At 39.1% G+C, this 18,914-nt stretch overlaps 1 protein-coding gene across 1 annotated transcript in view; it reads left to right on the top strand.

Moving 5' to 3' along the window:
* dlgap3 (DLG associated protein 3) overlaps nucleotides 1-18,914 on the top strand; it is a 169,112-nt gene that overhangs the window by 132,124 nt on the left and 18,074 nt on the right. The window contains exon 3 of the mRNA XM_039680683.2: nucleotides 12,721-13,850. Coding sequence (XP_039536617.2) covers nucleotides 12,792-13,850 — 1,059 coding nt within the window. The 5' untranslated portion in view covers nucleotides 12,721-12,791. The remainder of the gene's footprint in view (nucleotides 1-12,720; nucleotides 13,851-18,914) is intronic.

The raw sequence follows: 18,914 nt of genomic DNA, 5'->3' as shown, positions 1-18,914 counted from the left end.
TCATTTTAATAGAAATGAGGCGAGATTAAAGTCTCTTATGCTCAAGGCTGCACATTTAACCCCAAAAAATACAGTAAATATAGTTATAATGTGAAATATTAGTGCAATTTAAAATAACTGTTTTCTGTTTTAATGTTTGTTAATGCTTCAGAAACATTTCTTGTTTTTATCAACGCTGACTGGTCGTGCAGCTTAATATTTATTTATTTATTTATTTTTTTTTTCCATGAATCTTCGATGAATAAAAAGTTATATTGCTGAATAGAAGTATTTATTTCTTTAAAAAAAATTCTATATATATATTGAATAGTAGGCTAATGTAGCCGTCGTGAAGCCCATGTAAAATCAGTCCAATGGAAGCCCAAAACGTCAAGGCGGGTGACGTCATAGACCAGGAAACTATAAAGCACCCCTGAAGACAGTCTGCGCCAGCTTCTGTATACCTTCAGGAAGCGCTCTCTGTGAAATCTGTCCTTGTCTATTTATTGTTGTTTGTCAAAGCCCTATATATCACTATCTCTCTTTATGGCTAGCAAGCAAGATTATAGATGTTGTGTTGTTCCCTGCCCTCTTACTTCACGAGTGGGGACACACATCAGCTATTATGTTGCTGTTTGGGAGTGGAGCATGCCAGCAGTCAGTTCTCGAGGGAGCTGACTGTGAGCATTGCGAGAAGCTGTCCGCGAGGACGCTTCGCTCCCGCCGGGCGTTCTTTGAGGACGGTTCGGTTCGCGTTCCCCGCGCGGGTCTCTCTGTTGCCGAGGCGCGGAGACGACTCGCATTTCGGGGTTCGCAAACGGATCTGACGGCGCGGGTTGGGACTGGCTCTGCCCTTTCTCAGCTTTCACATGCCAGATCTAGCGATTTCCAGTTCTGAGGTATTGGTATCGTTAGTGTTTTGTTTAAAAAGAAAAGAGTACAAAACAAATAAAAATGTTAAGAAAAAGACAGATGTTTTCAAAGAATAAATAAATAAGTCAGCTCATATCTCTGCAATAAAGAGGAGCTTTTTTAAAAGGAGGTTTTATCTGTGCTGTTGCCAGTTAAAAATTTACTGTCCAGCTGAACATTATGAGATTGGAACTAAAGGATAGTTTTTTGTTTTGTTTTTTTAGATGAAATGTATGTATCTTAAAACAAAAAAAAAACTCTTTATCTCTGCCTCCTCGTCGGGGACTGCGTTTTTTCCCTTATCTCCACACTGAGGTGTCGGGATTGTGCAATAAACCGGTTTGTATTTTATGTGTTTAATCCCCAGATGTCTAACTATAATAATGTTTGGGTATTAAGTACCATAGTATGATAGTGCCTCGGGTTAAAATGACGCTTGCAAGCTTTCTCCCGAGTCGGTGTCATTAACCCCGACGTTACCCAGCACCAGCCATCAAAAATAATGAATATATTTTTTATTAGGCAACCCTGGTGGGTAAAGTATATTAGGACATGGATGAATGTGAGGGGCGACTCTCTGAGGCCGATGTGCACAAGTGGCTTCATATGTTGTTGTTGATGTGTGTGACGTTGTTGCTGTAAAGCATTTTGTGATTCTCGTGAGATTTGTCAGGGGCGCCACTCTCAAACTTGCATAGCTGGTTGTTCCGGCGGCATGTATTTAAAATAATCAATAGGCTATACTTCCATGTTGTTTTGATAAATCTCTTCTCCTGTGTTGATGGTCTGAGAAATGAAAGGATCATTGTTGACCCAGTGCTGTAGTATTACAGATCGGGCCTGCACTTACAACCCTCACAGAGAAAGATCGCACGTCTTCTGATAGAGAATTCAATACATCGATCACTGATAATTACATCACACTGAAAACACTCTGTTTCTTTCTGTTCTGTTTATTTTCTCTCCTGTCTCTGTTTGCACCCATGGTTACGTACAAGGGCATGATGGGCTTTTACTCGCGTTCTCGTTATTTGCACGGCTCATTAAAAACTGTTTATCCACGCATATTTTGACTGTTGCTCTTCACACTGGACGTAAGGGTTTATTTATTTCACAAACCCTGTGGCCATATTAACACGTCCTGTTGTTTGTCATGCCGATAAAGCACACTAAACTGAAACTACAGTCTGTGAGGATAAATGGCCACCATCAACGTCTTCTGTACTTCACACAGTGTGCCAGATATTTGTTGTCTCCTGTCTGAAGACAACAGATTGATATAAACAAGAATGATTACAAGGATCATCTGTCAGTCTGGTCATTAGCCAACTGAAGCAGTAGTCGCAATTTATTTTTATTTGGATGGCATAACCGAAGCGGCAGCACTGGTAATTTGGCACGACTGCCATACAAGCAAATTGCGGTAATTATTTGAATAAAATTATTCTTTATTATACACTGCTGACATATCTGTGCAACTTCTGTCCATGTGTCTTTGTTTGTATGAATTAAAGACCCCATGATTTTGTAGCTTTGGAGCCATATTATATCAGAATATCACCAGAGCCCATATATATATATATATATATTAGCTGATATTAGATATTTAATTATGCTCATTTTCTCTATTTTCATAATCTTCATAACACTCACTTCAAGTTTCTTTATTGTTGTTAAATATTGTATAACAAACCTTAAACAATGATTGTTTTATGATAGTTGTTCTATTATTATTATTATTATTATTATTTTTAAAGTATATATTTTATTTATATATAATTAATTATATATATATATATTTTTTTTTCTTTTTAAATATTTTTCTTGATTTTATTATGTCTTTAAAATAAGAATAATTATAAATGAAAATAAGAATAATTATAGATTATAATGAATCATTTAGAATGATATAATAGTTATAAATAATTATAGATTTTTTTTTCTTTTTTATTCTTATTGTTTAAAATAAGAATAATTAATTTTATTTTATTAAGAAAAATTAATTAATTAATTATAGATCATAATGACAAATTTAGATTATAATTATGGTAAATTATATACATTTTTAACTTTTTTAATTATTCTTGCTTTCATTTATTCTTTGTTTAAAATGAAAACAATTAAAATTATAATTATAATAAATTATTATATTATATATTTAATAATGTTTTCTTGTTAATAATGTTAATAATGTTTAATATTTTCTTTCTTTTATAATTTAATTCTTTGTTTCTTTAAAATACAAGTAACTTGTATTTGTTTCTTTCTTTTTTCATTTTCACCTCAACGTTCAGCTCTCAATTGTGCCATCAGACAATGTCATGTGGTCTTAAAAATATACAAGCTTGTGAAGTTCTTCAGAGACACCACAGCACTGCAGGCCTGTTTTTTTACACTGGTGTGTTCGTGTTTTCGTTGCCGTTCAGTTCAGAGAGATGAAAAGACAGAGGCACCGATGACCAACATTTGCCTGCCATTTCAACGTAAATGCATCGAAAAACCTCTGATCCAGTAAACGGCTTCAATCTTACATTAACAAGCATCTGACTTGGTACTTTTCTTACAACTCGACCATTTCAAACTGCTTCATGTGCATTAAGAACGAACTCTTTCAGCCTGCCCACTAGGACGCAATCGCTAGCTGGCTAATACCAATGTGAAATCATTATGAAAATGATCCCTGTTGTACATGAAATAACCTAGTTAATGTTGTAGCCTAGCAACACAGAGCTTTGGGTGTGCTTGCGAACATGTATGCGGAATAACATGCTAAGGGCTTCGGTGGCTTTTGATAGCATAAATCTGAATAGCATAAGATGTTCCGATTCCATCCCACACCGTCCCATTGGTGACGTGGCTCAACGTCCTCGCATGAGCGCGGCTAAACGACTGTTTGCTCAGGAAAGCAGTCAGTAAAAAGAGCAGAAGGCTGTTTAAATCCCTCTCAACCCTCTGTTCCACTCACAGTACTAATGGTGCGCAGGCCCGTAACATGAATAATGAGCATAACATCCATTAACACGCAAGCACCTGGGCTTATTGTACTCTCTGGGCTGGATAACAGTGACTGTGAGAGAGCTAGAAAGGAAAAGAATGACTGAGAGGATGAAAGAGATGTACGTTTATGAATATTCAGCATATCTGCACCGAAGCACAAGCCTAGAACAAGCTAAGAGATCAAAGAGGGTAAAACGGGCCTCTCACATGGTTATGGGCTCGTTCGATAGTCTAGTCACATCACATACTGTATGTACACCAACTTTCTTTCTTGTTTTGCATCTTATTAAAGCAATTCCTTTCTTATTGTTTTCTCACTGAGGATATATGTTCATAAATATCAGCAGAAACGTGTGATTTATCTAAGTTGGGTTGTGTTCTAATACAATTCATGTTCCTGTTAACCCCCCTCCTAATCTTTTCACTGTATTCTCCCTCCATTTTCCGTTACACCTAGTTTTTGACCTTCCATTTTGTCCTTCAATGTCTCCGCTTTTCTCATTTTTCTTCGGCAGCCTTGTCTATTCTCTCTCCTGCTGCGGGTGAGGGACCAGAGGGGGTTGGGCGTGCTCTCTCTCTCTCTCTCTCTCTCTCTCACCCTTTCCCCTCTCTGCTCTTCGTCTTTGATTCTCTATAAAGAGGAGTATGTTTGTAGGTGTATTAGATACAGTATTTAATGGATTGAATTAGTCATGTGAAATTGTGAGGTTCTAGACTTAAGAGAAGCAGAAAAGTTCGCTTTTTTTCTCTCACTTTCATAGTCTGCCTGGAGAACGATTGATAAATTGCTCCATTCTCTCATATTGAGCTCCGGGCTGCCGATGGCTTGAGGAACTGAAAGATGGAGAGGAGGAGGGGACCTGCTTAAAAGATGGATCAGTTCTTTGAAATGAAAGAACTTCTTTTTTTTCCCCTCCTATTTTTAGATGTAAAAACCGGAGGGTTTGATGATGCTGTTTACTTTGCCTGTATGAAAAAAAATATTAAGTCAACTTAACTTAAAATACTTAAGTTTGTATATAAAGACAATGTTTGTGACGTTTGTTGATTACCACTAAAATGAATATTCACAACAACAAAAGCATAAATCTCCGTTATACATTGAGACTCCCATTCTCCCATATTAACATTTGTTTTTTTTTTTTTTTTTATGTTTTTGAAAGAAGTTTCATATGCTTACCAAAGCTGCATTTATTCGATTAAAAAAAGTACAGTAAAAACAGTAATAGCCTATGGTAAAACATTGTCATTTAAAAAAAAAAAGTTTTCTTTTTAAATATATGTTTTAATGTAATGTAAACGTCACAAAGAGGAAAACATTTCATCCGCTTGACGGAGAAAGTGCGAGCTGAAGGCGATGTCTATGGTTTTTATTCAATTTCAAATAAAAAGTTCAATTCGATATTTGATCAAGAAAGGTCATGTGATTCAAGTCCTTTTTCTCTTTGAGTTCACAATCGTACTCTCTTCAGGATTGCTCTCTTCCTGGGAAGGGCAGGATCTCAAAGTCTCACCTGTGGTGAGGGAGAAGAAAGAGTGGGAGACACAGGAGACATAGAAAACTGCCCTCGGGGTGTGAATTCTCATTTATCTGTTAGTGTCCATCTCTCCATACTGGAGGTGAAGGATATAGCAGGCCAGGGAAGGGATGAGGCAAGAGCTTATCTCTTTTGAGAGAGGGATTTAGAGAGAAATCATATCAAACCACTTCACCTGTGTGGGGTTTGTGTGTGTGTAATGGTCTGGCCTGGCCCACACACGGTGCATAAGTACATTTGGATTTCTGTGTGCTCAGGACTGATGAATTCTGTCACCATTTACATGTCGATCCAAACCTTTTGTTCCCTTTTTTATTTACATTGTAAAAAGTGCCACCACAGGAGCTATTTATACCTGATCTAATCTGTAGATTTAGTTCTGTTGGTGGCACTGTAAAAATGAATGCGCTTTTTCTAATCAATAAAATTGTAGCAACAGATTACAAGCAAAATGATTAATTAAACTGAACAAATTAGAATTGAGTAATAATTAATCAAATTATTCCTTAAAAGTTAACAATTTAAAATGAGTAAAGTTTACACCAAAAAATTTAACAAAAATATCTGAATAACAGACAGACATCAAAAATTAATTAAGAACTCTTTATTTTATATTGCCAACATTGAAGACTCCTGATGTTAACAAGCAGAATCAATAAAGGAGAAAACCGTAATATAAAAACAAACCTAAAACAAACACTGATCACCATAATGGTGACTTAAATGCAAGTTTTTTTTTTTGTTTTTTTTTTTTTGGTTTTTTTGGTGTGTTTTTTTTTTTGGGGGGGGGGGGGGGTTGCAAAAGTTTTACTCATTTTAAATTGTTAACTTTTAAGGAATTAGTTAGATTAATTAGGCTATTACTCAATTCTAAGAATTTATTTTTTTACAGTGCAGTGTATTAAGGTTGATTCATTGATGTTAAAGAATACCTATTCTTTTTTTTACAATTTCAACTTTCTTTAGTGTGTAATGATGCTGTTTAAACATGAAAAATGTCTGCAAAGTTAAAAAGCACAAAGTCTGGAGTTATTCTCTATGCCCTCAAATGCCTCAGTTGTAGTCCTGAGGTTTTTTCCGTGAACGTTCACATCACACTATTCCTAATTTAAATAATTCCCACACAAGGCAAATGCAAAAAAAAGTTGTGTTATAGTGTTTTGTCACCATATCCAAGAGACACTTTTTTTTTCCCCAGATCTACTGTAACACGGCTATGATAAGGGCGTGACATTTCTGTAACACGTTCAAAGCAGTTGACCAATCACAACACATTGATCCAGCCGACCAATCAGAGCGCATTGCACTTTTCAGAAGGAGGGGCTTCATAGAAACAGGGACTAAACAGAGTATTACCAAAGTCCTTTTATAGGCAAGTCATCATGCCACTTGGCCGCCATCTTGGCAACGCCTCCGGGCAGCTATTTCAGACTAACAAGACCAGGCTCCTATTTAAATGTATGGGCAGAGAGTCAGAACTGCACTTTAACTGGTCACCGGGACATAAAAACTACATGTATAGAAACAGCAATAAAATATGATAAAAATCGCTGAAAAAGTTTTATGACTTTGCTTTAAAATAAGGTTTAAAACGCCCTTTTCCCCACAGATTATACTTTTACTATGCATGCGCAAGGGTTCTCGTCTCCGCTGTCGCAAACATCAAATGTGCGCATGCTTCAGTGGAACTAGACGATAGGCTTACATGTTTCCCGGCTGAACATTCAATCATTAAAATCTATTCTAGAAGACCACAAAAAAAGTATTTGTATAAGACATAACAGGTCCTGTTTAAATCATATTTATGAACAAAATTAGATATTACCATATACAGCACATATTTAGAAAACACATAAGCAGAAAAAAAATGAAGAATGTAGAAAGTAATTCTTTTAAATAAAATGAAAGTTAATGACAAAAAAAAAAGTTTTATTTTTATATTTTATGGTAGTTTTGTATCATAATGGAGCTTGGCAGATGACAGCCCAGTTCCTCATTCATTGTCATCAAATGCAAAACAGTGGTCAGTACAGTACAGTATTCTACTTAAAAAGACTACAGGCAGAAATTCTCCTCAAAACACTGCAATGTTTCCAGTCTAAATAACACTTCAGTTCCTGGAGCATTACTGCAGTTTGAACATGTAAATCAACTCACACTAATACCATTGTTCCCTGACAAAAACTACTGGAATGTCAGTCAGAATATACTCTTCATCTGACTGCCCTCATCACTCTCTTTCTATCGCTGTGGTGCTTCTTTGCATTTTTCATTAGCTTGCTCTGTATAGCCAGCTATCTTTGACTAGAACCGGGTTACAAAAGCATGTTCGGAGTAAAATCTCATTCAAAATGTATGTGATAGCTCGCAGTCCTTATTCAACTATAACAGGAATGGAATATACACTTCTAAAAGAGTGAGCCATGAAATGCAGCCATGCATTTATTTATTTTACCCAAGGGCTGAAGTAACATTTCACTGCAACTAATCACCAATTGAATTGATGGATTATGGGAATTTTTTCGTGTCCTCGACTGTGGAATGCATCATAAATATGTCTGAAAAGACGTGTACCCCTTCATCCATAAATGCAATAATTCTTCCAACCGTGCTTGAGAAAAGAATGTTTCTGTGCAAAAATAATTGTTTTGGATGGAACTGGGGTTTATCTGCTCTGCAATGTTCTCACATCCGTAATGACAACTTCCCAGTCCAATTACAGGAAATTAACGAAGCCTCGTTGAACAATTCTAAATATTTAACGAGAGTGATGTATGCATGCTCATAGGGCTGAATGGCGCCATCGCTGGGAGCAGATGTGGATAAGGTTATGTGAGAATAAGATAACATTCTGGAAAAGCCTAGGACGTATCTGCTCTTTTGTATCAACGCGCTTGATTCAGCAATAGACGCCGTCGGAAAACAAGACACAATGGCTGGAGCTATTAAGAGGACAGTGCATGCATTCTTAGCTAGCTGTGCGGAAGTCTCACATCAGTAGCATTGTCTCTGCATTGAAAGAGTTCAATTTAAATGACACTTGCCAACACAGATGACAGAGTTTGGAATCTCCACACGTATTTGCAATAAAGACCCATACCAATGTGCCACTGCCTGATATTATTGTTATTCTCGTCACTATTGCCCTGCAAACTGTATTTTGGCTTAGTAGGATTCCTCTCTTGTTGCTTAATACTCAAGCCAGACCACAAAATGAGTCCCTTTTTCCCTTCAGTTTGTGTGTGTGCATGTTTGCATTACAGTTTGTCTTTAATATTGACATATAATATTATTAAGGCTGTGCAAAGATTAATTGTGATTACGTGAACAGTTTCTGGATCGGCAGACGTGCCGTGAAAAGTCTCTGGATCTGCAGACATGTTGTGAACAGTCTCTGGATCGGCAGACATGTCGTGAACAGTCTCTGGATTGGTAGACGTGACGTAAACAGACTCTGGATCGGCAGACGTGTCGTAAACAGTCTCTGGATCGGTAGATGTAACGTGAACAGACTCTGGATCGGCAGACGTGTCGTGAACAGACTCTGGATCGGCAGACGTGACGTGAACAGTCTCTGGATCTGCAGACTTGTCGTGAACAGTCTCTGGATCGGCAGACATGTCGTGAACAGTCTCTGGGTTGGTAGACGTGTCGTAAACAGACTCTGGATCGGCAGACGTGTCGTAAACAGTCTCTGGATCGGCAGACGTGTCATGAACAGTCTCTGGATCGGCAGACGTGTCGTGAACAGTCTCTGGATCGGTAGACGTGACGTGAACAGTCTCTGGATCGGTAGACATGACGTGAACAGACTCTGGATCGGCAGACGTGTCGTGAACAGACTCTGGATCGGCAGACGTGACGAACAGTCTCTGGATCTGCAGACATGTTGTGAACAGTCTCTGAATCGGCAGACGTGTCGTGAACAGTCTCTGGATCAGCAGACGTGTCTTGAACAGTCTCTGGATCGGCAGACGTGTCATGAACAGTCTGTGGATCGGCAGACGTGACGTGAACAGACTCTGAATCGGCAGACGTGTCGTGAACAGTCTCTGGATCGGTAGACGTGACGTGAACAGTCTCTGGATCGGTAGACATGACGTGAACAGACTCTGGATCGGCAGACGTGACGTGAACAGACTCTGAATCGGCAGACGTGTCGTGAACAGTCTCTGGATCGGTAGACGTGACGTGAACAGTCTCTGGATCGGTAGACATGACGTGAACAGACTCTGGATCGGCAGACGTGTCGTGAACAGACTCTGGATCGGCAGACGTGAAGTGAACAGTCTCTGGATCGGCAGACGTGTCGTGAACAGTCTCTGGATCGGCAGACGTGTCGTGAACAGACTCTGGATCGGCAGACGTGTCGTGAACAGTCTCTGGATCGGCAGACGTGTCGTGAACAGACTCTGGATCGGCAGACGTGTCGTGAACAGTCTCTGGATCGGCAGACGTGTCGTGAACGGTCTGGATCAGTAGACGTGACACGAACAGACTCTGGATCGGCAGACTTGACGTGAACGGATCAGCAGGACTGGTCGGGACCAGCAGCGAAGGCCCGGCAGGGCTGGACGGGATCCGCGTCAAGGGTCCCCTGGGCTGGAGGGGACCAGCGGCGAACGGGCTCTGCAGGGCTGGAGGGGACCAGTGGCGAAGGCTAATCAGTGCAGTGCAGGTGTATGGTATTTTGTGTAATCAGTCCAGGGAGGTGTATGATGGGAAATGTCGTCCAAGTAAACCTAGGAAGTGCATGGCTAATCGTGACAGCAACTAAAAGTGCTGGATCTAATTGCAACAGTCTATTTGTTAAAAACAACTGGATATCTTCGAACAAAAACACCAGGAACAGAAATGCACATATTTTAGAGAACTGGCAGAGAAAATGAAACAAAGGGTGAATAACTGTTAGAACGGTATATTGTGCAGGCCTATACATTTAGTGCAACTTTGGTTTTCATTTTCTTTCAGCTTTAAGCCCATAGAGCTTTTATTTAGTTCTAGTACACTGGCCTGCAGTGGTTGGAGAAGTGGTTATAGTGTGTTAGTTTGTGAATGGCTGTCAAGTTTTTTTGATTGCTCCATATGGCTGGCCTTTGCTTGTATATTAGCAAGACTGTACCATAAGGCTGTGAGTCTAAAAAACATGATAGAGAGACACATAAAGATAGACAGAGATTTATACTGGCTTTCAAGCAGCTGGCGATGAAACAGACAGCAGCCGCATAAACGAGTGAAAGAAGTAGGTCAGAGGCAAGAGAGAGTGTGTCTGGAGAGACTCTGAGCTGGTGAGGAGAGGGAGAATAGAAAATCATAGGATGGGTTTCATGCCCTCTTTTGTTTTCATCTCCATTTTCATCTCGGGTTCAGGGAGGAGACGGTGTGATGATGCCACGGGAGGCAAACAGAGACCAGCTGGCACCTGAAGTGTTGTTGAGTGACATTGATTGACAGAAGCCTCTACTAAATTACGGGAAACACCAGACTCTGTGCTATTCATGCTGTGAGATGTGACAGGACTATGCAACTTGATGTACATCGTGAACGTTTGTTCTTTCAGACTTTCTAACACACACACACATACGCATGCACACATATTATAATTTAGAACTTTGAATTGTATGTTTGATTTCCAAAGAAATTGCGCTATAACTGGATATTATTTAAAAATGTTTAATATCAACAAAAAAAAATCTTAGCACAATCTAGTGTTATTGTTATAGTGGCATTTTATAATGTTTGTCAAGATAAAAACTAAAATTATAGAATAGAATATTTAAAAATGCATATTTTAGTTTTGTTTTAGTTTTTCCCATTTATGTTTTTAATTGAATTAATCAAATTTCAATTAAACATAATTTTTACTTTAGTTTTCATTGAAGGTTTTAAATTCATAATGAAGTATTTTAGTTATGGCATTCAATGAAGGGCAAAATAAATGAGTAGAAACAATGTGAAAAATAAAATTTTACATGACTTCTTCAGGAAAAAAAATAATGAACGCTTACGCTGGTGTACAGCATTCAATATTTAACAGTAGAGTAAATACTGTTCTGCTATTTTCAGCTCAGAGATCATGACACAAAAGATCAAGCTAGATGTGCAAATGTAGCTCATTAAAAGTAACAGGCTAATCTCCATCTAATGATCACCTCCACATCTGTCAGCAATAGCTCGCGTTTGGAAACGCCACCTGCTTCAAAGACCTGCCCAATCTGAACGGCAACCACCTGATAAGCACAAGCCTTTTCCCATTTCGCTCCATTTCCTTTCAGGCTTTTTGCCCATTTTATCTTTGAGATCACAAAATGGGCACAGAATGAATTGTTGAACAATAAGCAGATTTATCAGTAATTAACATGAACTAGATTAAAGGTTGAATCAGCAGAGAATCATTTCCTGCTCTTCCAAATGAACAGATTTTGAGAGATAGTGACACAATGACTCAATCCAGCTAATAACCTAGAGGGAACAAATGAAAATAAGAGTCAGTTTTGCACAGTATTTGCCTACCCTCACTCATATGTGTTCAGGGTCAATGACAGCGCTGCTACACCAGAAGTATCAGAGTGTGCTTGTTGTGCATTGTCAGCTGCCTGGTTGTAGTTATTGAAATACAAAACAGCACATCCCTGAAAAGGAAAATGATATAATCTGACAACATTAACCATTTCTTGGTGGGTTGTTCTCAAAAGTGTTTTATTTTTCAACCTTGAATTTTGTAATTTAGATCAGTTGTCTCCTAATAAAGTGCGTAAAAATGCTTTATTTTATATCTCAATTGAAGAAATGGTTGGAGCACCAGTAAACTTTTCAAAAGATTTTATTTATTTTAATTTTTTTTGGATGGTGCATGTCAATATAAATGTATTTTCATTTATTTATATTAGTTTAGATTATATTGTTTAATATTTTATATATTGTTACATCATTCTATATATTGTATCGTATTGCTAATGCTGAACTTGAAAAGCAAATAAATGAATAATTATAAATGACATTACAGTGGCGTACCATATGAAGGGGACAAGGGCTTTTTCAGGAACATGACTATGTATAACTCTTTTAAAAAGAGCACAAAAATATAGTCAAACAAGTTCATGTTATTGTAATACAAATATAGCCTATAAGTAATAAGATAATGCCTTTTGTTTCTCCACTTTATTTGAAATCTTCTAAAAAGTCCACAGACATGTTGGTCACCACATTAAATGCTGATATTTAATGCACTACATGCAAAAGTGTTCATTTGTCACATCAAAAAATTTCCTTTTATTTCTGTCTCTCTCTATAGTTGACTCCGGCGCAGCCCTGTCGCGCCCACAGCGCCCCCTCTCGGCCCGGGCGGCCCACCATGCCCCGTCCATGAAGGGCTACCAGGTGAGTCGCAGTCTGTCTCAACACTCCTCTGGGCCTTGCTACTGCATGCCTGAGGATGGTGACACTGCGCGGGACTACATGCACCACCCCGACCACTACCAGGGGCACAATGACCACCCCTACTACCCGCCTGGTGGACCCCCTGAAACCCTGGCCATGGTACCATCCGGCGGAGGCACCTTCCCTCGCTCACACCCCAGTCAGCCGCAGCCCTACGACTCCACGTGTGAAGAGTGTTTATCCTCGGGAGTGCATGGCCACGGGCATAAGATGCACCGTATCCCGCCCAACCTTCTGGATCAGTTCGAGAAACAGTCGCCCTTCCACCCCGACGGCTTCCACACCCTGCAGTACCAACGCGCAGCCAGCGGGGAGCAACGCAGCGAGAGCCCGAGTCGCATACGGCATCTGGTGAACTCGGTTCAGCGTCTCTTCGCCAAGTCTCATTCTCTAGAGACACCATCTAAACGAGAGTTTAACGGCACCCGTGGGGGAGAGTATCGGGAAAGGGAAAGGGGGCACCGCAGCGGTGGAGAGGAAAACGGTGGACATCATTATTCGGGCACACACCAGTCTCGCTCTGCCCGTCGCAACAAGAGCCGAGAACGAAGCAAGAGCGGAGACTCCCGCCACGATTCTCGCAGCTCCCGCCACCGCAGCAAAACAGCTGGCTGGTGGAGCTCCGATGACAACCTGGACAGCGACAGCAGCTTTCTGGTGGGTGCTGGCAGGGGCGGTCGGGGGTATCCAACTGGACACGAGACCCTGGATGCTGCCATCCAGGAGCTTACCTTGAGGAAATCTAAGGGTCCACCTCCAGGAGAGTGCATGGCTTGCACCAACATTGCCATGGCAGGGGACAGCGGACACTCTCTGAAGAGGAGCACATGGTCAGCCATGACGGTCAGTCAGGCTAGAGAGGTCTATCCATCTTCCCGTGGTGGTGGAGGTGGAGGAGGAGTAGGAAGAGGTGGAGGAGGATATGACAAGGCATTGGTTCCTCTGGATCACAAAATGAAGGAACGATCACTCCACTTTCTGCAGGCAAGTTCTGTTTATATGTGCATGTGACGGAGATGTGCAAAATTCAGAAATTCCCTTCCAATTAATGAGTGTGAATTATAATTTAATTTAATTTAATCTAATCAATCAATCAATCTATGAAAATTGCTCTATCATGCCAGAAGGCCTATCTGCTTTTGTAATTTAAAGACATTGTCAATTCACCTTTGGCTAAGCCACGCCCTAGAATGTAGATTGACCAATCACAGCCCAGCCAAGAACCAGCTCCCACAGAGGTCCGACACTTTTTCACAGCGCTCCATTGACTTTCAACACAGGCGTCTCATATTTTTGGTCTCGGCAGGCTATTACCGTCGAAGTTTTATGGTTAAACGTTGTGCCTCGGACATTTGCAACACAGATACGCGTTTCCCAGAGAGGTTGGATGGGGGTGTCCGTTTTTTCCCTTCCCAAAACCGAAGTAAAATCCTGACAGTGACAAGTGTCGTGTTATACTAGTTAGACCGTTTTATAATGTTTTAGGTTATGATTTCGGTTCTCATACCAGTTGTTGATACGCTAGCAGATGCTGCTAATAAATACAACGTTATACAGTACACCGTGTAGTCCGTTTGCTTTGTAATAACGATTATAGAAGTGAATAGAGACCTACCCAGCTTTGCTTAAACAGTGTTGCTCCCTGATATTGTTAGTCCCAGCCTCCGTCTCGATTAGTAGGAAATGTGGTGGTTCATTTTTTGACTGTGACCGGTAACGTTATGCTTTTGCCTCTATTTTGGATGCCTTGTTGTTTCTTGCATTTCACCTGAATGTCTCGAATATTCGAACGCATATTGCAGCCCCTTTTGCCTACTTCTATCGAACACTTTATTTGCTCCTTTATAAAAGTTTGATAACATTTCAGCAGGAAGAGCTGTTACAGCATAAGCCATGCAGAGCGCAGATGAAGTTTGACGGATGTAGCAACAGTAACTAAGGGGGACGGGGCTTAGCCAAAGGTGAATTACGTTCTGAATGGCGTACAACCTCTGTATGTAAGTGAGACAAACTTTTACAATATTTGAGCCTTTTTTGAAGTCAGTGCAGTGACCCCAAATTGGCTCCCACTGAGATTTCAATATTTATGTGGCGTCTCTGTTCTCAAATACAATCAGTCTGCTGTCCTTATTGACTTGCAGATTCATTTCATTGTGAAAAGAATTAATCTGTCTGCGAAGATGAGATAAATGACAATTTCTGTGAGAGAAAGGGGAGAAAAAAAACATAACTTGATGATTATGTTTGTTATCAGCTCCTAGCTGTGAAGAATGGAGTCTGATGCTATTTCCAGCATCTGTCAGCTCAGTGTGAAAGGGTGAAAAACAGTATCGGGGGATACAGGAAAACAACACATTAACCCTTGGCCTGTATAAAACCCAATGTGAACACTCACAAATGCTGCTATTGATATCAGTAGTGAGCTGTGTGCTCCATTTCTCCTACTCATCTGCTCAATTACATATACACACCACTGACATCCTACTTTGTGATATCAAGCGTCCTAGAATACAAAATACTTCTTAGCATGGTCAGCTGCCTACGTGGTTTGAATAGAAGGTCAACTGCATCATAAATGCATTGTTCTTACACACAGATATACTGCTCACTATGTATCTCATTATTCTGTATAAAACACATTACAGGTTTGGTATTGATAAAGAGGCACTTGAGCCTTACTCACAGAGCTATGGGGTGACAATCTATTCACCAAAAGATGAAAATGGGAATATGATGCTTTATGTCCACTCACATGTTGTATATCAATCAAAATACCATGATATTACCATCTGACTCCACCACTTCTTTAAAGAGGTTTAGTTTTGCTGCAGAGAGATTTCTAATACTTCTCCAATAGCTTTATGTGCTTTTAAAAAATAACTTCAGAAACTACATGAAGAAATAACACAGATGCAGAAGCGCTGTCTTGAACTGTACTGTATGTCCTGCTTCTTCCTTGGACTCAACTACTGTTTTCCTTTCTGTTTTTTAGCTTTCTTTTCTCATACACTCTTAGGCTGTTATACTCACTCCCTGTGAACACAGTTATTTATGCTACCACAAATGCTTATTTGTGGACACACATACATGGGGGAGGAAACTTTATCTGAAATGACAACAGGTAAAATGAGGATAATTGTTTTGGGTGCCTCCTATGCACTCTCACACACTCCCCACCGTGTGTCAGCATAATATATTATGGTTATGTTTCTAAGGTAACAGGACAGAGCACTAGGAGGTTACACTCCTTTCCAGGTACACAGTTGAGCACCACTTATGAAATAAAGACTACAGGTTCACACTATCCCTGTGTGCATCCTGTTGTTTTTTTAGCGGACATCAGTGGAAGTCATGGCACAGTTGTATTGGAGCTTGTTTCCACCACAGAATAAAACATTTTATAAGATAATTGTCACTTTTTATCTCACAATTGTGAGTTTACATCTCGTTATTCTTTTTTTTTTTTTTTTTTTACAAAAAGTTATAAAGTAAGTTGCAGTTGCAAGAAATAAAGTTATTTATTTAGCAATTTTGAGTTATAAAGTCCTAATAAATCACAATTGCTAGTTTATATAGTGCAGATTTAAGTAAAAAAGTCAAAAAGTGCAAAATGTAAACTCGCAAATGTGGGGAAAAAAAGTCAGAATAGTGAGATAAAAAGTCACAACTTAATAAAGATTATGAGGGTATATAAAGATTATATACCATAATATTATGGTATATATATATATATATATATATATATATATATATATATATATATATATATATATATATATATATAATAATTGTGTATATATATATATATATATATATATATATTATATAAAAATGTTATAGTAATTAATTAACTATATATATATATATATATATAAATGTAATAGTAATTAATTAACTATATATATATTATATTATTATATTATTATTATTATTATTATTTTTTTTTTTTTATTTATTTTTTTTTTATGACTTGCATGGCGCTGCAGTCCCTATTGTGATAGTGAAGGAAAATATCAGGCTGTGTAGGGGAAGTGATAGGTCCAATAGTTTATGACCTGGCAGTTATAATTTTTTTGCAGCCACGCTATGTCACATCATGCGTAGACTTCAAACACCTGGTGCTTGAAGAAAAGAAGACCAGTTTCAGCAAATTGTAGACCGAATAGCAGCTGTGAGAAAGCACAATAAGCACCAGGTGCACCCTGTGTCATTCTTGCTCTGTCCCCGGGCTCTTGAGTGGGAGAGAGAGAGAAAAGACAATGCATTCTGACGGACATAACCAACTGTGCCGTCTCTGGCATTCTCCGCTATTGTTGCCCAGGGCGACAACAACGCGCATTAGGGTCTCGTCCTGACACTAATTTAACTTCCTGTAATATTAGCACTTGCAAGCTCCAATTACACAGAACATCAGCTTCAACGTGATATAAATACATTCGGTCAGTCGACACTTTTGTTTTGCTACTTGTCACAGCGAGACAACCAATCAACTTTCCTACTCTCCCACTCAGTATGGTACAAACAGATGTATATCCAATCATTCAATGGTGTGTAGATTGCTACATTGTCATAGCCAGCAGTGTAGGAGAGGAACCAACTACAAGTTAGCGTGACAACATTTCGGTTATCTGTGTGTCTAGCATGACAATTGCTATATTTTGCGGTTTTTGTTCACATTGTGTTGAATCAAACATGCTTTTGTAAATGTTCACTTTCTCTGTAAGTGTTGGGAAGTCCAGATCATTGTATAGATCTGGTATATTTTGAATGATCCATGTGAATGAACTGGTTCAAAAATACAAAACTGCTGTGCACATCCCAACCACCCAGATTGGGCTAAGTAACATAAACGAAAAATAAAAAATAAAAAAATAAGTCCACACACTGACTTTTTTTTTTTTGTTACATGACTTGTATTTGTCACATGCTTTTGAGTGTGGGCCCAATTAAGGGACCTGTTTCTTTTTAAAGTTGACTTTACTCTACATTGGTATTGTGCCTGAAGAAGACCCGAAGTTCGAAACGTTGTGCTATAATTCATTCATTTGGAGCAGATTTTTTCAGTGTGTGGACTTCACGCTTCTTTTTTACATTAATGAATTGATTCAACCCATGATTTATTTGATTAAGTGTCCATTTAATAGCTTTAATGTAATTAACTACATGTTAGTAGTTTGTAGTGTAGCTAACTACTTTTCCCACAAGAGTAGCTTGACTGTAGTTTGACTATAAGCAAAGCAAAGCTACAAGCTATTTATGAGTTAAAGCAACTGACATCCAGATAACCCGAATATAGTCCCCATCTGATTCTTTGTTCCATCATGAAATGCAACTGGTCCTGAGGAAACTGAGGTCGTACAGTGATGGCTGACGGCAGAGCAGCTGACTCAGCTACCCTGAGCCTCTGGGGAGGAAGAAACCAAGCTGTGGGCGCAAGCTCAGCAGGGGGCTCATCGTGGGAGAGCAGTTTTTTGATGTGATCTGATCTGAAGACATGGGGATAAACCAGATGAATCCTCTATTACAAGTCAGCCGATCTGTGTCGCAATTAGCTGGGGAGCGGAAGGAAGTGAAATGTGTCAGTATAATGAGAACGAATACCAGGGGCAGTAGGGGGGAAAAAATAAGAGGATGAGAATAATAACACAGGGTTGCAAGGAAGGAAAGGGGGTTTGTGGGAATCAGTTATCTTAAAGTCATGAAACCAAAGCTGACAATTATTGTTTTCATGGAATATTCTAGTATTTATTGGCTTTATTTGATTTATCCAAGCACATCATTATTTTATTTGAGTTCATATGCACTTAATCTTTAGTCAGTGTTTACTGATGTGGCGCAACACAATCTCATGACAATTCTTTACTATTTTACACGTTGGCAAATCTGATAATTTGTACGATCTCAGCCTTATGTGTTCAAATGATTTGCTAACACCACTGTGACTGGTATGTTTAAGGGTAGACCTTCACAAATAAATTCTTTTCAATAACTGCATGTTTAGCTCATACAAAATCGTCACTTCGTAACATTTGCGTTTTTCCATGAGTT

Source organism: Pimephales promelas, chromosome 18 (genome assembly GCF_988280905.1).
Source record: "Pimephales promelas chromosome 18, fPimPro1.hap1.1, whole genome shotgun sequence".
In the NCBI taxonomy this organism is placed as follows: Eukaryota; Metazoa; Chordata; class Actinopteri; order Cypriniformes; family Leuciscidae; genus Pimephales; species Pimephales promelas.
Note: the sequence above shows the minus strand (reverse complement) of the source record. Positions and strands in the feature narration are given on the sequence as shown.